The following is a 21,249-nucleotide window of genomic DNA, read 5'->3' on the forward strand; positions in this document are numbered from 1 at the left end:
TGTTTCAATTATTTTCAATAACGTATTTAGTCATGTTGGACTTTATTTCAGGGGCTGAAGAATGCAGAAGAAACCGTGAAACACTTATCTGTCCTCTTTGTAGAGCCAAATGGAAGTCCCGTGAACTGCACAGGTAAGAAAACTAACCAACGCCCTCCTCCAGACCATGATTCCACCACTGAAAATTATGCCATTGTTTCTAGGACTGTCACTGACCTTATCCCTTCTGGAGATCTTCCCTCTGCAGCTTCCAACCTCGTAGTTTCCTAACCCCGATCACCCGCTTCTACCTCCTTCCCAAAATCCACAAACAGGACTGTCCTGGTAGGTCCATGTCAGCCTGTTCCTGTCTCACCGGACTCATTTCTTCCTCATCTTGACTCCATCCTCTCTCCTCTTGTCCCTTTCCACCTATATCCATGATTCTTCTGAAGCCCCATGTCATATTAACAACTTCCAATTCCTTGGCCTAACCTGCCGCTGTTTTACTATAGATGTCCTAGCCCTCTATAGCCCCATTTCCCACCATGGTGGCCTGAGAGCTCTTTGCTTCTTCGTTGAATAGAGGCCTGAATGATCCCCATCCAGCACCATTCTCCTCAGCCTGGCTGAGCTTATTTTCTCACTGAACAATTTCACTCTTAACTTTGTCTACTTCTACCTAATGAAAGATATGGCTCTGGGTACTTGTGTGGGTCCTAGTTATGCCTGTTTCTTTATTGTGTACGTGGAACATGTTTTGTTCTGGTCTTACTCCAGCCCCCTCCCACAACTTTTTTCTGTACTTCGGTGAATATTTTGGTGCCACTTCGTGCTCTTGCCTGAACTTGGAAAAAATTATCAATATCACTTCCATTTTCACCCTTCTTATGGTCCATCTCCAACTCTTCCCTTCCTTGAACTCTCTGTCTCCATTTCTGGCAGTAAACTATCCACTAATATCCATTAAAAGCCCACTGACTCCCATAGCTACCTTGACTGCAGCTGTTCATAGACTATACTCTATAAGGGTTCCATAGCATCTGTTCAATGACTCCGTTTTTCAGAATGGGGCTGCTGATGTGTTTTCCTTAACTGTAATCTTCCACCCATTGTAGTTGACAGGGCTCCAACTCCTGTGCAACTGCTCTCTTGTCCTCATCCTTGTCCGAACTGGGATAGGGTCCCTCTTTTGTCCTCACTTTTTCACTTCAACAGCCTCCAGCCAAAGGATATGCACTGCCATTTCCACCAATTCCCACCATACTGCCACCACCAAACTTATCTTCCTCTCACTCCCCCCTGTCAGCATTCCACAGGGACTGTTCCATCCAGGATATCCTGGTCCACTCCTCCATCGCACCCAAAATTATACCCTGTCCATGGCACCTTTCCATGCAATTACAGAAGATGCAACACCTGCTCCATACCTTCTCCCTGCTCACCATCTAAAGCCCTAAACGCTAGTTTCAGGAAAAGCAACGCTTCATATGCACCTCTTTTAATCTGATCTATTACATTTGCTGCTCCCCAATGTGGTCTACGCTACATCAGGGAGACCAGATGCAGATTAGATGACTGCTTTGCAGAGCATCTTTGGGCTGTCTGCAAGCAGGATCCAGACCATCAGTCGCTTGCTATTTCAACACCATCCTGCTCTCATGTCACATGTCTGCCCTTGGCCTGTTGCAATAATCCAGTGAAGCCCAACGCAAACTGGAGAAATAGCACCTCACCTTACTACAGCCTTCCTGGCGTTCAACTTGAGAGTATGAACTCTTGTCCTCCACCCTCACCCCATTTCCATTAATTCCATTTTTATCTTATTTATATTTTTTATTTTCATCCATTGATTCATTTTCCACCATTTTTATAAACTTTGCTTCCCATCTTTTTCCCCAAAACTGCAGTCTGCCCTCTCTCCCACTCAGTAAGGGCCATCTGTTCCATATTTCAGGTTGTCTTTTGACACTCTGCTGACCTTTTGCTCTTAATGACCTGCTATCAGCACCCTTCATACCCATCATCAACACCATTTATGTTCTCTTTGACTTTTTGTCTATGGCATCCTTGTCAATCTATTTTCTTCAGCTCTGACAAAGGGTCATATTCTGAACACTGGCTCTATTCTCTCTCCACAGATGCTGTTCAGACCTGTTGAGATTTTCCAATATTTTCTCTTTCTTGTTATGTAAGGAAACTACTGTTGACTACGAAATATTGCATTTCAGACTTTTAGCCTTCAATTCCCCGTGTTGCATTTTAGATTTTGTAAATTTGAAGAGATTACTTCAAGTCAAAAGACTCCATATGTGGTGTCCCTGGGGGCCAAGAATGCTCCATATTCCCATATGACATTGATTGAAGATACCCCCTGATCTGTACTGGAATTTATCAACACTGTTTTGGTAGCCAGTAAAATTTAAAACATAAGCTCTGTGCCTGAATGAGTACATCATCAAGGTATCTAAAAGGTATCCCTATCAGCACAGCATGCCATCCCAATATTCAGTGTTACTGATACAGCTCAACTGTGTGATATCTATTCATCACAGGATTTTACATGAATGTAGATGCATTGAAGATGCGTGCCATTCACTGTACAAAATCTAGAACCATGATTTTTAACTAGTCCATTGTATGTGACCAAGTGTGAACAAAAAACATTTTTATGGTTCTGAATTGATTATCTAGTTCAACAATTGACATGTCTCAGTATGCACATGTACCTCCTCACAATGTGTTCACGTGTGGCAAATTTGAATTAAGATTTTTTTTTAACAAACATATAGGGTTCTGGCCAAATTTAGGTAGACTAATTTCCTTGATTTCAACCAGATCAGCTGTAAAATCAAAGCGTGCTTCAAAAACCATGCCTCCAAAATAATAATCATCTCATGGGAATCTGATTAACATTCGTTCATTCGGTGCTTTCTTCATTGAATTTCATAATGCCATTTTGTACTTTTGCCTTGTAAAAGCCATGAGTCTCAAAGCTCAGTACAAATCCAGAGTCAGCCACTAGAGGTCGATCCACAGAGACGACAGCAGGAGAGTGACTTCAACCTGCGTCATTATGGAGTTCAACAAATCCCCCAAGCTTACAAAGAGTTGGCAGAACCCTGGATTCAGGTGAAAAGATTTTATAATTATGTTTTACATGAGAACAGATGTTGCATATTAGGAATTATTTGCCTTTTACTGTAAATACACAGTAATTCCTATTGTGAATGTTGCAAAACTTTACACCAGTATCATTTAATAAAATTCTTCAAAGTGATGGCATGTTTACATTGTAAAGCCAACAGTGATGCCCTTTTCAAACTGACAATTTTCAGCAAGCAAATTCTACATTTTCGATTTTAAATTTAGGAAGTGGTTTATAACTACATGCTCCATCTGTGGCTGTAACACTGTTCACTTTTATTCTCAGGTATTTGGAATGGAACTGGTTAGTTGTCTCTTTTCTCGGAACTGGAATGTACGAGAGATGGCATTAAGGCGACTTTCACATGACGTTAGTGGTGCCTTGCTGTTGGCAAATGGTGAAATCCGTACTGGAAGTTCCTCCTGTAGTAATGGAAGCGACACTGGATCCAGTAGTCTGACAGGAGCCAATGGGTCATCTCAGACAGATATCTCAGGAGATGTGGTAGTGGAGTCATGTTGCAGTGTACTCTCTATGGTCTGTGCTGACCCAGTCTACAAAGTGTATGTCGCTGCTTTGGTAAGTCACCAATTTAATATTTAGAATGCAAAACAACTGTTGATTATACAAAATATTCAATGTATCTAATACTGGGCAACAATTCCAAATCACCCAACCCCAGTTAAACTATAAAATTCAGACTGTTCAAATAAATCTAAATCTATGTGGATTTTAAGATACGTCTCAAGCGGCAGATGCAATTCAGTTCCGTTAAAATTGCTTTCGGCTTGCTGTCTTTGTGACCGGTCCTATGTTATGAGTTTATGACCTACACAGGATTTATTATTCCAAATGTAATTGATTAATGGTAGTGATTTTATTAATTATGCCTGACTGCTAGAAAAGATATTCAGGGCAGGCTCGAAGGGCTAGATGGCCTACTCCTGCTCTTATTTCTTATGTTCTTATATTTAGTGACTTAAATAATTACTTCACATCAACTTCACAACAACAGATTACATGTCCCTATGTTTTTGTCTAGTCTCCTCGTCTTTCTGTTCAATTTTGCCTATTCTATCTTAAATTTATTCTTCCACAGTTATCCACTTCTTCAATTGTGTTTCTGTATATTTAGTGGTGTCGTGTGGGTGTGACTATGATCAATTAGCTTAAAATGAGATGCTTTCTTTGTTAAATGACTGCTATATTTGATTTATGGCATCAGTGATTATACATAACAGCACACTTACTTATTTTATCATCTAAGCAGCACTGTATGGCGTTTTCCTTGAAATTTGCATATGCCAGCCACCTTTGGGCTGATGTAATTGTCAAGTTTGGGTTGGGGCTACTATGTTGAAATAGTTCAATGTCACTGAATTTCTGATTTGAGACTTGGACCATAAGAAATAGAAACAGGAGTAAGCCATTTAGCCCCCTCAAGCTTGCTCATGGCTGATCCAACATTCCTACAGCCACTTTCCTACCCTAACCCTTGATTCCCCTATTAATCAAAAATTTATCACAGCTTTAAACATATACTATGACTCTGCCTCCATAGTTCTCTGTCAAGGAGTTCCAAGGACATCCAACCCCCCAAGAAGAAATTCCTCCTCATCTCAGTTTTAAATTGGCACCCCTTTATTCTGAGACCACGCCCTCTGGTCTTAGACTGTCCCATGAGGGGAAATATCCTGTCAGCATTTATCCTGTTTAACCTTTCTTCATAAGACAATCCTTCCATACCATTATCTTGGTGCACCTTCTTTAAACTGCTTTCAACAAAATAATATCTTGCCTTAAATAAGGGGACCAAAACTGCTCATGATACTCACCAGTATCTTGTACAGTTGCAGCAAGACTTCTCTACTCTTGAACTCCAGCCCCCTTGAAATAAGGGCCCGCATTCCGTTGGCCTTCACCTGTCTGATTTTCTTGTGCTTTGTGAGCAGTACTCCCAAGTACCTTTTTTTGGTGTTGCAGCTTTCTGCAGTTTTTCTCCATTTAGACAATATTCTTCTTTTGCTCTCCCTTCCAAAATGAACAACTTAATAATTTCCTATATTGTACTCCATTTGCCAATATTTTGCCCACTTAACCTATTAGTATCTCTTTGTAAACTGTTTGTATCCCCCTTGCAACTTGCCTTTTCACCTATTATTGTCATCTGCAAATTTGGCTACTGTGTGTTTGCTTTCTTCCTCCAAATCACTAATATATATTGTAAACAGTTGCAGTGCCAACACTGAATATTGTGGAGCCCTACTGATTACAGATTGCCAACCTGAAAGAAAGCCACTCACCCTATCCTCTGTTTCCTGCCCATTTAACCAATTATCTATCCACACCAACACTATGGGCTCTTATGACTTTACCTTTTTTGTGATTTACCTTGCTCAACACCTTCAGGAAGATCAAATACAACACATCTATTGGTTCCCCCCCGTCCATTCGCATTGAGACTTCATGAAATTAATCAGACTATTTCTTTTTCATAAGGCTGTGCTGATTCTGCTTGGTTAGATTATGGGAAAATTCCAACATGTTCAAAACTAAGCACAACAGACCTCTCATTTTGCATGGGACTTAGGCTGGAGTGCTTTGCTTGTAAAGTTTACTAACTGAAGGCATGTTTGAGCTGGGAATGAAACACTTTTTTAAGTCTTTAATTGTCCCCTCAATGTGGATGAAGCTGATGTGGTACAAAAACGATACTACTTCACTCTGCTCCTGTAGTATGTCTCTTTATCAAGTTAAGAAGGCCATCTTCTTTGGAATATAGATTTTCAAAAGGAATTTGATTAGATACTGTATAGGAGATTTGTTGGTAAAATAAGATTCCTGGTGTTACTGCTGTTGTAAAATATCCTGTAAGGATTTGAAATGAGTAGTGGTTAATGAGTGCTTTCCAGAGTATATAAACAATTGTGCCCTTTGGTCAATATTTGGTGCCATTGTGTGTGTTCTTGCAGACACTGAAAAGCATTGTAATCAACTTCAGGTGAACATAGACAAATTGTAAATCAGGCATGAGCGAAATTTAATATAGAGAAAAGAGGGGTGAAAGATTTTGGAAAGAAGAATGGGAATATGCACAAGATGGGCAGACACAGGTTTGGTTTCAAGATCTTTTTGAGAGGTTGAGTTGATAAAGCTATCTTTATGGAAAAGTGACCTGTCCTACTTTTGTAAGTGGATGGAGTACAAAAGCAGATAGAATTGCCTATGTCTATAGGGATCATTGGTTAAGCCACAGTTAGAATAGTTGTGTCCAGTTTTGGATCATTTATTGTTAGGGTCATGTCGAGGGATCAGATTCACTAAGATGGAACAGAGGCTTCAGTTATGAAACAAGGCTAGGGATGCTAGAATCCTATTCAGTTAGGCAGAAGATTGAGATCTGTTTCAAGTATTTGAAATTGAGGTTCTGAGGAAAATCGAGGAAGTCTACTTCCCATAATTAGTTAGCGAGTAACGAGAGAATACACTTAAAGTCATTGCCAAAAGAAAGGAGGGTGAAAATTGGAAAATGAGGCACACTATCCAAAACAGCGCTGGAGGCAGAATATTTGACTTCTAAAAAGGAAGTATATATTTGAAAAATAGCATTCAAAGATTTTGAGTACTGCATGTGATCTATGAACAGTTGGTGAGCCAACTTAGATGATATGCACTGATTAGCCTTCTGTAATGTGAAGTTCATTGTTTGACAATGGGAAAGTACATGATGGGGAAAGATGCCTTTAAGAGTGAGTCCAAGAACTCTTGGTGAAAATGTGAAATAAAAACAAAACATTTATTTTTCTTCCTAGCCATCTCATTAAGACAGTGGGGTTTCATTATTATTGAGAAAAATTGGCACTTTAAAAAAAAATCTGCCCCTTGGAAACTCTTTTTCCTTGTGTATGTTTGGTCCATTCTGGTTTGATTTAAAAGCACAGGGCAGGGGTGGGGAACCTCTTCCATATCAAGGGCCATTCACACACAAGTCGTGGGTCACCACTGAAAACTAACTTAATTCATTTTTTTAAAAGTGAGAATATAGAAACATTCAACTTGTCCAATGCTTTAATGCAATCTCTGCATTTGCTTTTCCTTAATGAGTAGCACAGCCTCTGTACCTCAATCACAGTTCTCCTGAAATTCAGCACAACTTGCTTGTTTTTCTTTCCTATTCTCTGTTTCTCCCTCCCTCTCCTTCCCAATCTCCCTTGCCCCCAAACTAGTCCAGAGCAATGATTCAGCAAGGCGCTGGCCAACTTTCAGTCTGAGGCTGCACCTGGGCCTGAAGATTTGGCCTCTTGCTCAGTTTACAGAGTTTGAGCTGCTGTCCTGGGACACCATTGGAGCTGGGTTGGGGAAGAGAGATTGTCCACCCATGGAGCCAGCTGTCCTGTTCCTTTTTTGCCCTGAGTTGCTTTCATTTCACCACTCAGCCAGCAGCTTCCTGTCCCTGTCCTGTGCTTCTACTTCTGAATCTTGGGGCTCGTTCTCTGTCCATAGCCTGAGACTCGGGCATCAGAACATGGCAGCAGCTGGCTGAGATTGCAGCACATGATTGGGCTGGGCCAGATTTTGAAATCTTCCCACAAACTTGAATAAGTGCAGTGGGCCAGATCCGGGCCCCAGCCCAGGAATCTCCATCCTGATGTAGGTTTATAGTAAGGTCCTCCCATTTTTGTGTCAGTCCAGCATAGTTGCATTGTTCTGAGTGAGCAGGTTATAGTTAAAAACTACATTCAAAATCTTATGATTGAACTGATACTCAGCAGTTAGAGTGAACCTTGCATTATCAGAAGCAGCGTCTTTCAGATGAGTTAAATCTAGACTATCTATCTGCCTATTCCATGATTGTGTAAATGTTAAGGATTCCAGTGCAAAGAAGAGCATGGAATTCCCCTAACAAACGGTTGTTACCACAGCCAATGGAGTGCTTGATAGTGAAGTCATGTTTTAGTAACATTTTAGAAATTAAGCGAAACTGGTTTTGACAGGAGGGTTTTGTTTTACCCACAGTAAAATGAGATGTATGATATTTGGAGGTGTTCATTGTGCATGATTTATTAGATTCAATGCAGGCTTATTGAAGATTATCAGTAAATAGCCTTTTGTTTTATGATTTTCATAATAGGTTTGTGAATGATGGCGCTTATTTTAACATAAGCATTTATGACTTCCGGCAATGCAAATGGGTGAAATTTGAAACCCCAATCATTCCTCTTCAGTATTGTCAACACTGTCATTTAGAATTCATAACCTCTTTACTGAGGCTGACATTTACTTGTGGCATTTTGTTTAGAAAAGTTGGCATGCGTGGACATAGAAAAGCATTGTGCATTTAGGTTTGCTAGCATGTGACTTGGTAAAAGGGTCTTCTGTTGCACATTTATATTATGTTGCCGTAATTTTTTAAAGCAAAGCATCCAGGCCTATAAATAACTGGCAAAATTAATGGCCCAAATTTTACAGTTGTAATGACGGTGAAACTGTTTACTGTTATTAGTTGTGAAACTGGCAGCAACTTCAGGTCTCCACACATGCACAATTTAAGCATGAAAATTTGCAAGATTTTTGTCTTTCGGATTAAATATTAAACAAAGCCTTGCCTTTCCTAGAGTGCATGGAATAGATCCTACACTGCTGTTGAAATGCTTGCAGCTGGAAAGCAATTTAGAAATCACTGGTTTGTTTTGCACTTCCACTTTTTATGTTTCAGTTCTCCTCTCTGAAAAGCTAATTTTATGGAATGTCTTAATTTCTCCATTCCATGATTCCATAGATTTTTAAAATACTATTGTAACGTTTGCTATTTCAACTTCTACCTTAATCCCATGTGTATGTCCAGTATTTATTGCACTCTTTCTGTAAAATTATAAAAACAAGTGATAAAACTGTCTTAATTCCTAGTTTGCTGTTTGGGCAATTTCTTCAATTGGACTATTCAGCCTGTTTAATGGCATCACTGCTGAATTCCAAAAACAGATTAGTATTGTGGTCTCATTAGATTTGTGTACAGTTTTCTTTGCAATGCATTGTCGTTTTGCTGCTGACTTCAAAATCTGGTCCATGGTAGAGAGATGAGAAATGATTGGGTTTCAAATGTTATCCATTTGCTAATTTATGATTATGTGCTGATCACACCTTTGAACTTTTTTTCAAACAAAGAAAACACCTACTTTTCTTCTTTGCGCACTGGCAAGTTCATGAGCATCAGACCACGCCCATACAATGTAAACTGCACCACTATTAATGAACTGACCAAACAGATGTATTTCCTGTTTAAATACTGTGCTGCAGTAATGGAGAATGGCCCAAGGATCAATACTTATGAGTACTGTTTCTGTAGGCATACTGTTGAAGAACTAAATGTGAGGTTGATCATTTTGGCAGGACAAATAAAAATGAAACATATTAGCTAAATGACTAAATGGTGAGAGATTGCAGAACTCTGAGGTGCAGAGGAATTTGGATGTCCTACGGCATGGATCACAAAAAGTTAGTATGCAGGTACTGCAAGTAATTTGAAAGTTGTTAAATGTTATTGTTTATTGCAAAGGGAATTGCATATAAAAGTTAGGAAGGCAAGTTTTATAAGGCAATGGTGAGGCTGAATCTGGCGTACTGTGTTACAGTATAGGCCTCATTTAAGGAAAAATGCAAATACGTTGGCATCAGTTCAGAAAAGGTTTCCTCGATTTAATACCCAGACTGGGTGAGCTCTCTTGAGGAAAGACTGGACAGCTAAGCTTATATCTGCTGGAGTTTAAAAGAGCATGAGGAGACTTGATTGAAACATACAAGATTCTGAGGGGAATTGACTGGATGAATATGCAAAGGATGTTTCCTGTTGACGAGCATAGATTTAGGGGTCACTGTTTAAAAATGTCAGCCGTTTAAGACTAGTTTTGAAGGTTGAGAGACTTTGGAATTTTCTTCCCTAAAAGTTGGATGAAGCAGAGTCTTTGCATTTCTTTAAAGCAATATCCTTTGGATATTGGATATTATCCACTTTGGCAGGAATAATAGTAGGAAGGACTACTACTTAAAGGGCGAAAAGCTGCAGCATGCTACGGTGCAGAGGGACCTGGGGGTCCTTGTGCATGAGTCGCAAAAACCCAGCCTACAGGTGCAGCAGGTGGTCAGGAAGGCAAATGGGATGCTGGCCTTCATAGTGAGGGGGATTGAATATAAAAGTAGGGAGGTCTTGCTGCAACTGTACAGGGCACTGGTGAGGCTGCAGCTGGAGTACTGTGTGCAGTTTTGGTCGCCGCACTTGCGCAAGGATATTTTGGCCTTGGAGGGAGTGCAGAGGAGGTTCACTAGGCTGATACCGGAGTTGAGGGGGTTGAGCTATGAAGAGAGGCTGAATAGACTGGGCTTGTACTCGTTGGAGTTTAGAAGGATGAGGGGGGACCTTATAGAGACGTATAAGATGATGAAGGGGATGGATAGGGTAGACGTGGAGAGGTTCTTCCTGCTCAGAAAGGACAGCAGGACTAGAGGGCACAGCCTCAAGATAGGAGGGGGGGGGGGCAGTTTAGAACGGAGTTGAGGAGGAACTTCTTCACTCAAAGGATGGTGAATCTCTGGAATTCTCTGCCCGTTGAAGTGGTGGAGGCTACCTCGCTAAATATATTTAAGATGCGGGTAGATAGGTTTTTGGTAGGCAAGGGAATTAAGGGTTATGGGGAGAAAGTGGGAAACTGGAACTGAGCCACTTCAGATCAGCCACGATCTTATTGAATGGCGGGGCAGGCTCGAGGGGCTAGATGGCCTACTCCTCCTATTTCTTATGTTCTTATGTTCTAATAGATTCTTGATGAGCAAGGGATGAAAGGTTATTGGGGTAGACAGGAATGTGAAGTTGAAGTTAAAATTAGATCAACCGTGATCTTATTAAATAGTGGAGCAGGTTTGAGGAACCGAGTGGCCCACTTCTATTCTGAGACTGCATTCCATAAGATTCACAAAGCTGCACTCCCCCTCTACTAGCACACTTCCAACTCTTCTGCAGACCGTTGGCTTCGTTAAGATGGTACTACTTTTGGAGTTTTTTTTTACCCTAGTCTCCCAGCTGGACTTCCAGGGCTTCTGAATTCTTTAAAACCAATCCCCCGCCCCTACCCCCTGCTCCCCCAAGCATAAAAACTGTGATCTTTTGCCAGCTTCTCCGCTCCCAAGAACTTCTCCTGAATCCTAATTATGCCAAATGTCTTCCAGACTTCTGAGAGCTGCAAACCATATGAGGTCCAAACTATAGCTAACTTCTCCCAGTAAAAGCATATATAAGTTGAAATCAGTAAACCTTGTTAAGCTCTACCCATTTCCATGACAGTTGAAATCTATTTTTGGCATAACAAGCAAGCAGGGTAAGGGGAAACCACTGGTAATGTTTGTATTCTAAGGTATTTGCAAAAATCATGTAATAGGTTGTTATACAAGGTTAGAGCTCATGAGATATTAGGAGTAATCTATCACCATGGATTGAAGATTAGTTATGTGACCTCATGAGAAGGGATGAAATGACTTTCCTCTTCTATCATCTGATCATACTGGTTATTTTTGTGAATTTATTAGGTTGTAGGTATTAAATTGATGTTTGTGCTTAACATTTACGTGCTGATTGCAAAGAAACCAATCTGACAGCTTTAAATTTTTGGCATAACAAGCAAGCCGGGTAAGGGGAAACCACTGGTAATGTTTGTATTCTAAGGTATTTGCAAAAATCATGTAATAGACAGCTTTTTGCCCTGCGCACACTTACTAGCTAAATGCTAAAAGGCAAAAAATGGGGAGTTTGCTGTTAGGAGTTCTTCATTGCTATCTGTTACTGCAGCAGAATTTTTCCATGTGGCTTTTTTTTAAACTACAATTTCTGGTGATGATCTCTATCTCTGCTGGATTTCGAACTGTTAAAGTAGATGGGGTCTTTAATTTGGAAGGGAGAAATTAGCCAGTGAAATTAAAGGCTGCTGTCACACTTGCCCTCATCACATTACTGACATTCAGCAGGCAAACAGAATAAAAGTAAAATGCTGGAAATCTTGGAAAAATGAAATAAAAGCTAAGTGCTGGAAAAACTCACCAAGTCTGGCAACATCTGTGGAGAGAAGCCATTAACATTTCGAGTCCAATGTGATTGTTCAGAACTGACTGCAAAGCTCAATTTAGACCAGCTAAGTGATGCTGAGGCTGTTTCTAATGGCAAGGGATCTAGAAGTAAGGATCGTAGCCTCAGGATAAGGAATTGGCAGTTTAGAACTGAAACGGATAAATTTCTTCAGACCTGTGCATTTTTGGCATCCTCTACCTCAGGATCTTGGGTTTCCGGTCTTTGAGTATATTTGTTGATAATAGGAAAGAAATATGTTAACTAACTGTCCTCAGTAGGGTAATGTATTACAGTGGTTATGTTATTGTAATTCAGAAGCTTTAACTAATGACCTGGGGACCAATTCAAAACCCGCAATGAGCGCTGAGGGATTTAAATTCTGCTAATTAAATTTTTTTTAAAAACTAAGCTTTAATGATGACTCTGGAACTATTGGATATCAGTTCGAGAAGAAATCTAATATGGCTTGAGACCCATAACAATATGGTTAACTGCCATCGGAGATGGCAATATGCTTCAAACTGCTGCAATGAAGTTGAAGAATGAAACCAGATGGATTACTCTCCATAGACCCAAGCCTGGTCAACCTTATAAAGTCCTCCTTGCTAATAGAATGTGCCAAAGTTGGGAGAGGTATCCCTTGGACTAATTGAGCAAGATCCCACTTAACAAAATCAAACCTTTCAACTAATCTTCCAACTCATCGTTTGGTATGTCTTGCTCTTCTGGCAGGACTTGCCCATCAGAGAGAGTGCACAGTGGTATACAGTCAAAAAGGCCTTCAGGACACTCAATCTCATAGTCTCATGGCGCAAGTCAAACAAAGACAAGAAACTTTTGTGATCACCAGCCACTGCCCTCCCTGGGGTGATGAATTAGTACTGCTTTGTATCGAACAGCAATTGGAAGAAGTGTTGCGGGAAGGAAAGAATGCAGAATGTTCTCTGCGGGATATTTCATTGCCCATCACCAAAAGTATTTTGGTAGCATCACTACTGACTGAGCTAACATAGTCCTGAAGGACTTATTTCCCAGATTGCTTGACCTCATCCTCAATCTGCCTAATGCAGATGTGTTTGGCTGTAACTACTAGAAGGAGTGACCACTGCAGTGAGAGCATGGACATAGTCTGTGAATTCTATAAATTAGAGTTGATCTCCAGGCAGCATTTGCTAGAGTGAGGCATCAAGGTCCCAGAGTAAAACTGCAGTCAATGAATTGGGTAGAACTCTCCAATAGCTGGAATCTGTGCAAAGTGTAAAGGAAGTTGACAAATATTGTTGAAGGCCATTAATTTCAGTCTAGGAACATTGTTGCAAATTTTAGACCCAACCATCTTCAGATGCTTCCTTGATGACTTTCCCGTTTTTTGATATGTTTGCTCATAATTAGGGTGGTGAGCTGTTCGTTTCACCTCATAAGGAAACAATCCATGATTGCTGGCTTGGCCTTGTTGCATGCAATCAGGCTTTGAGTAACTGATGATGTTTATACCAGGTGAGAATCATCTTGAGAGAGAGCGAACCTAACACTTGGCATTTAACAGGGCCATCATCAAATATGGAAGAGTCATGTTGAACTCGACATCAGCTCTGTTTCTCTCCATAGATGCTGCCAGACTTGAGTTTTTCCAGTACTTTGTTTTTATTCCAAATTTCCAGCAGTATTTTGATTTTTTTCATTCCATCATCACATCCATACATCAACAACCTGGCGGTCACCATTGACAAGAAACTTAATTATACCAGTTACCATAATGCAACAACTACAAAAGCAGATCAGAGACTGGTTATTAAGTGATTATCTTTTGACTCTCCCAAATCTTTTCACCCTAATATATGACACAAATCAAATACTCTTTGCTGACCTGGATAAGAGAGATATTTTCTGTTGAGTTTATGGTTTTAAAGCTGATTTACTGATGGACACAAAGTAGTGCTTAAATGTTGAGGCTTACAGTTTGGCTATCTTAAGGTGAGGAAAACGTGTGGAATGTTGACATGAATTGAAAGCCTGGTGTTTTTATGTTGTTTGATATCAGTGAGGTAAAGATGTGTTTATGCACCAAAAGAGAGTTCATTTTGAGTCTCATCATTGCTTTTTTTTGCATTAAAATATTGATTTGCATTTAGTTCAGAAAAATTCATTGACCGTGTTGCATTGTTTCTACATTTTTTAAAATGATTTTTAAACCAGTAGGTTTATTGGACAACAAAATATAAATAATTAAATAGAACAGTTATTATCACACTTCTTTTGATTTGCACAGTGGCACAATAACAAATTCTAAACTATTTAGAAAAATATCTCCACAAAACAGGTTCTTGGTGTTTGCTCATTTTTTGTATTATATTGTAAAATGTATTTATTTATTGTCTTGGTAGAAAACCTTACGAGCCATGTTGGTCTACATACCTTGTCATGCAGTAGCAGAAAGGTCACGACTTCAACGACTTCTCAGGCCTGTGGTAGAAACTATATTGGTCAAATGTGCTGATGCTAACAGGTAACTGAATAAACAATAAAGGCATTTTTAAAGTCTAGAAATGTGTGACAGTATCTAATTCACTAAATATAGAGATGTGTATTTTATATTTAATTTTGAATTGCATGTTAAAAGTTTTAAAGTAGCGATGGAGTAGTTACAGAAACATATTGTGGTGATAAGCTCCATGAAGTAATAGCTGATTATAACTTTTTGATCATGTGGCTACTCACTTATTGGGTTAGTACAATGACTGTGCTCAGTTTGGAGAACTTATGCTCATCAGTTAAATGCAGCAAAGTAATCCCTGAACAGGGATCTCTCATCTAGCTTAATAACTGTAATAAACCAGTTTACTTAATAGTATATGGCATTCCAGTGAGGTAAATTGAGCATTGGTGTCATTGGACTTGGAAAATTCTTGAAAAGCTTTCTGGTTATTGTCTGCAAAGTATAAAATGGGGTAGGGTATTGTCTCAAAGTAGTTTTAAATGTTTTATGAACATTTGCAAGCACATTATTAAATGTGCCAATTCTTCCCATATGTTTATTTTTAAATGTAAAAGTTTTTGGTTATCAATATTTTACCTGAAGAGAATTTACATCGGATAGTTTTTGTCCATTCAGTTAGTCAAATTGTTTGACCATTTGTGCAAATATATTGTTTGACCATCATGCAATATATTGTGACTAAAGGTAAATTAATGCCCTTGATCTATGCATGCTCTCTACCAAGGTTCTACAGCTTTTTAGAATCATGCAGTGCAAAAGGCCATTCAGCTTATACTTGTACCCTCTGTTTGAGAGAGCAGTCTAATTAAACCCACTTGCTCTCCTGCTCTTTTCCCCATAGCGTTGCAGTTTTTTCTTTATCTAAATTGTTTTGGAAGTTACGATGCTGCTTCCAGTGCCGCAGTCACTGAATCGCAGATCGCTGTAAATATCTGCATTTACAAAGAGAACTTCTGATCTCCCCATCTGATGGTTTTTCCAATTATATCAATTATATTATGATCGTTGTTTTCTGATTGCTAATGTGCAATTTTTTTTTACCTACTTCAATCCAAATTGCAGTTCAGCTACTTCATACTTTATTTTCTTTTTCTTCCTTACAAATATCATTTTGAAGCTTTGCAGCTTTGTGGGCAATCAGCCAGTAAATAATGGTAGCTTTACAGCCCTAACTGGAATTGCACAAGTGAAATGTAGTGATCTTTCAAAAGGTTATCTGGATTTTTTGCAATTTTATGACCCATTTACTAGAATCTAGTTATTTTATCACAAGCTTCTTTGCTTGAATCTTAATGTAATCTTCTAGTATTTGTCATAGTTATCATTTTTAAAAAATCTAATCCTGCAATAAATTGTTTTGTGAACTGAAATATTCTGATACCGTATTTTAAAATTGTGGTTGTTGAGAGCAATAATCAATTTTGGCTTGTAGCAATAACAGCTGTTTATAAAAAAAACCATTTGCACATCTAGAAATTGCAAAGTTAATTTTTGGGTGTATTCAGTTGACCTATGTTTAAAAATGTTGATTACATCTTACCTTGTATTACATTTTGTTCTAAATATGGACTGTACAAATGTTAGGAAATAAGTGTGTTCATTTTTAAGTTAGTGAAAGAATAATGCACATAGCCACATTATCACTTCTTTTTTTGGCACTTTACTTTCAGTCGTACCAGTCAACTTTCTGTTTCTACACTGTTGGAATTGTGTAAAGGCCAGTCAGGAGAGCTTGCTGTGAGCAGAGAAATTCTTAAATCAGGCAAGAAACAGTTGGTATTACAATTTATTTGTGTATTTAGTGCTGTATCTTCTGTGCAAGTTGCTTTTTAGAAAAAACTTATGTTTGAACTGTCTTTCATGGCTGATAGAAACAAAGCTATTAATCTTTTTAGTTTCATAGAATACAGCATGAATTGAACATTACTTAATGTTGGGAATAACTGCACATCTTTCTGAAATTGTGAATGAATTTTCAAAGGTGCGGCTGTACAACTGTTGAAATCACTCAGGCAGTTCACTTGAAAGTTGGCAATTGTTATCGGGCTGTATATAATGGATATGGTTCTTTTAAAGTTTGTTTATTAGTGTCAGAAGTAGGCTTGTGTCAACACTGCAATGAAGTTATTATGAAAGTCCCCTAGTTGCCACACTCTGGCACCCATTTGGGTACATTGAGGGAGAATTTAGAATGGCTAATGCACCTAACCAGCATGTATGACCTTGGTTGAAACAGTCTGTCTAGCCTGTAGGAATTGGTAGAAATGCTGCAAATTAGCCTCATCATCCCAAAGGAGGTGGTGATATTAGCAGTATTTTGTTTCAATTTTAGCAGAAATCTGCAATTCTGTTCCCCTAAAGGTGGTGGATGCTGGGGGTCAATTGAAAATTTTGACTGATTTGTTCTTATTAGGTGGAATATGAATTTAAAGCGGTAACTAGAGCTGAAGTATAGATCAGCTGTATATTGAACAATGAAACAAGCTCAAATGGTTCAGTAGTCTACTGCTGTCCCTAAGCAGAAAATACAATGGACTGAAAGCTGGCATATTTTGATATGTAAGCTCCTATAATCTGAGTATTGCTCTATGGTGTTTTCTCCATGGCTATTAACTCTCTGGTAACTGTAACATCCTTGTAACTTATACTTGCTAGATGTAGAAAAACAGATGCTCATTAGGAGTGCAGTTCAAAGACAGGATGACTAACACTATTGTTTTCTCCTCCTTATAGTGTCCATTGGGATTGGAGGTGTTGACTATGTCTTAAACTGTATTCTGGGCACCTCAACAGAATCCACTAATTGGCAGGCTTTGCTTGGTCGTCTGTGTCTCATTGACAGACTTTTACTGGAATTTCCAGCTGAGTTCTATCCTCACATTGTTTCTGGCGGTGAGGGTCCGGTTGCTCAAACAGAACTTGTGCTAGAAAGGTAACCAATTTCATTTGTATTACCTTCATAAATTGATGGATAGGAATGTATCTTTATATATTTTACACCTGAGCTGATGGGTTTTAAATATTTTGAGTTCACCACTGCGTATAAATTCTGCTGATGTAAACAACATGGGCTAAATGAAATATGGTATTTTTTCAGTATTCTTTTATTTTTAAAATGTATGTCATTTTGAGTTTATCATTAGGGACTAATTTCTTCCATTATTATGCATGACCGTTGTGGATTTATGTGCAGCTGCCCATATTGATAAATATTTGGTATGAGTTTTTAAGTAGTGAACCAGTTGCAAAACCTCAGGTGTTCCTGTGTGCCAGAAGTTAGTTCACAGTCAAATTCAACAGGCTCACGTGTTGCAAAGGAGGAGGCATGCCTGCTTTTGGTCTATTGGCACTTGTATTTAATGAGGGACTTGAGCAAGGAGCTGTGATCTAGTGCCTTCATGAGGCCAGCTTCTGGCAGATGAGCTGTTCTGCAAAGCAATAAATTTATTTTACAAATGCACATTGGATGTCATTAATAAATTCTTCAATGTTAGCTTTGTAGGATCCTGTTTTTGGCCCAATGGGTATAGCTTAAATTTATTTTCTCTGCATCTGTTTGTTTATTAATGCAACCATAACCAGTCTGTCAAAGTTACAAAAAAGTTGTGGTTCGCACAAAATGCAAGTGGTTGCCAAAGAAAGGCATTACATTTGTCAATAGAGCAAAGAATTAATAGAAGTTCTTTTATGCATGTTAAAAGAAGTTTGAATCTTGTGAGTCATACCAACAATGATGTGCAGTAGTGCAATAAAATGTTTTTGAGCCAGTCACACAGCATTTAGTATGGGTAATATTGATTGAAATAATCATAATCCATAATTTGCCTTTGAAGTGCATAATTCAGAAGCAAGGATCCTGTACAAAGGATAGAGGTTGCAAGCATTATACATGAGGATCCTGTCTAAGGCCATTATAGAGCTGCAGTTGGGGACACTGGCTGCTTTTTAAGAATCCAGCTTTACTGTACAACAAGTTAGATTTGTAGTAGCATCTTTTAATGTAGAAAAATGAGTGAGCTTTATAAATGTTTAAGGATAAAAATGTGGAGCTGAACAAGAGACTAAGTGGAGAAGATGCCAAAAGATGTGAATTTTAAAGAAGAGGGGAGCCTAGAGAAGCATAAGGAATTTGAGAAAATTCCAAAGTCTAGGTGGATGCCAGTGGTGGGGTTTGAGGGTGGGTGACTGGCAATGCTTAAAACCCAAAGGAAAAACCCAAGACTTCAGGGAGCTTTGCAACACTGGAAAAGACTGGAGAGATCAGGCCATAGATGGATCCAAACTTGAAGTTTAAATGTTGAGGCGATAGGGGACTGGAAGCCAATGTAGGTTAGTGAGGAGCAGGATTGATGCAGGATAGGATTTTTGTAGCAGTGCTTTTGAGGAGTTGGCATTATGGAAAATTGGAGACCAATCAGTAGAACAATGGAATTATCTAATCTAAAAGTGACATAATTTGGGGTTTCAGTAGCATATGGGCTGAGATAGGGTCCACGCAGGTGAATCCGAGATAAAAAGTTTGTGATATTTAGTCAGAAACTCAGCTTGTGGTTAGATAGACACCAAGTTTGCTAGCAGTGAACAGGATGGTGTGGTGACTTTGGTATTCCCATTATTTAGCTACATAAAATTGTGACGCAACCAGGATTCAATGTTAGATGATTAACTTGGATGCAGAAAGGAGAGGCCTGTCATTGGTAGACATGTGGAAGCTGAATTCAAATATAGATGATATCACTAGGGACAAGATGTAATGAGGAAAAGGATAGAATTATGGATGGATTATTGGGTTGATGTAACTAAACTGAACCAACCATATAAATATTGTGGCTCCTGCAGCAAGTAACTTAACTCCTGGCTCTGCTAAACCTGTCAACCATCACAAGGCTCAAGTCAAGAATGTGATGGGATATTTTTCACTTGCTTGGATGAGTGCAGCTGCAACAACACTCAAGAAGTTTGACACCAATGCACTCTGCTTGATTGACACCCTATCCATCTTCAAATTCACTCCCTCCACCAATGTGCTGTATTGCACAGTGGCAGCAGTGTACAGCATCTATATGACGCACTTCAGCAATTCACCGAGGTTTCTCTACCCCTGGATGGACAATGGCAGCAGATGCATGGGAGCACCAGTAAATTTTCCTCCACGCCTACATCCTGTGAAAGAATTAAAAATAAAAGCCACACGGCCATCCTGCATGGAACTATATTGCAATTCCTGTAACTCCCTCCCTACCTATATCACATAGACTGCAACAGTTCAAGAAAGTAGTTCACCACCATCTTCTCATGGGCAGTTAAGGATCTGGCAATGGATGGTTAAACTAATTGTGTGCCGATTAAACATTTGCTCCTTTCTGGGCACGGACCCGCTTGGGAGACTGGTTAAGACTTAATGGGAGGAGGCAGAGAGTGATGGTCAAAGGTTGTTTTTGTGATTTAGATGCCTGTGTTCTGTTGTGTACCACAGGATTTGGTGTTGGGTCCGTTGCTATTTGTAGCATAAATTTAATGATTAGGTGTGAATGTAGGAGTTATAACCAATAAGGTCACAGATGACACAATTTGTGGCGTGGGTAAATACTGAGGAGAAAAACCTTGGATTACAGGATGACATAGTTGGGCAGAACAATGGGAAATGGAATTTAACCCTGAAAAGTGTGGTGATTTTAGGAGGACTAACAAGGCAAGAGAATACACAATGAATGGTAGGACACAAGGTCCCCCTCTGCTTCCCAGAGGTTCATGTCCATAGATTCCTGAAGGCAGCAGGGCAGGTGACTAAGAAGGCATATGGGATTATCTTTATTAGCTGAGGCAGAGAGGTTATAATGGAGCTGTATAAAACACTTGTTAGGCCAGCAGTTCTGGTTGCTACACTATAGGAAAGGTGTGATAGCACTTGAGAGGGTGCAGAGGAGATTGATCAGGATGGTGCCTGGGCTGAATGTTTCAGCCATGACAAGAGGCTGGTAAAGCTGGGAATGTTTTCCTTGGAGTAGAGAGGGCTGGGGGCGGGGGGGACTTGATTGAACTGTATGGTGCAGGTGAGAAACCTCCCCAGCTTTTAAGAAGCAATTTTAGATGAACACTTAAAATGGCACAGCATACAAGGGTATGGATTAAGTGCTTGAGCATGGGATTAGAATAGGTAGGTGCTTGATGGCTGTCTTAGACACAATAGTGCAAAGGGCCTCTTTGTTCTGTAAATTCAATGACTCTAAATTGTGTTTGTAAGGCCCAGAAATGCCTCAAATAATTTGTGATAGCTTTGTACTAACCATTATAAGCCAATAGCACATAAAATTGTAGTTCTTTAAGGGATTCAGTCTAAGACCTGAGAACAATCAAATTTAAATAGACGAGTTAAATGTTGAGCCTTCACGGCCTTTATTATTGTTTACAATTCCTAACATACAGGAAGAAGGTTCCTTTAACCATTTATAATGCATGCCATTTGAACATTAAGGTTTATAACAAAGTTTTTGTTTCTTACAATTTTCTGGT

At 39.3% G+C, this 21,249-nt stretch overlaps 1 protein-coding gene across 2 annotated transcripts in view; it reads left to right on the forward strand.

Moving 5' to 3' along the window:
• The window catches only part of map3k1 (mitogen-activated protein kinase kinase kinase 1, E3 ubiquitin protein ligase), a 119,489-nt gene that overhangs the window by 79,848 nt on the left and 18,392 nt on the right, over positions 1-21,249 (forward strand). For both annotated transcript variants that reach the window (XM_080186140.1, XM_080186149.1), the window contains exons 8-13: positions 52-133; positions 2,961-3,111; positions 3,413-3,706; positions 14,624-14,745; positions 16,407-16,498; positions 17,470-17,668. In XM_080186140.1, the coding sequence (XP_080042266.1) occupies positions 52-133; positions 2,961-3,111; positions 3,413-3,706; positions 14,624-14,745; positions 16,407-16,498; positions 17,470-17,668 (940 nt within the window). The remainder of the gene's footprint in view (positions 1-51; positions 134-2,960; positions 3,112-3,412; positions 3,707-14,623; positions 14,746-16,406; positions 16,499-17,469; positions 17,669-21,249) is intronic.

This window comes from Carcharhinus amblyrhynchos, chromosome 1 (assembly GCF_965287045.1).
Source record: "Carcharhinus amblyrhynchos chromosome 1, sCarAmb.v2.hapA, whole genome shotgun sequence".
NCBI lineage: Eukaryota > Metazoa > Chordata > Chondrichthyes > Carcharhiniformes > Carcharhinidae > Carcharhinus > Carcharhinus amblyrhynchos.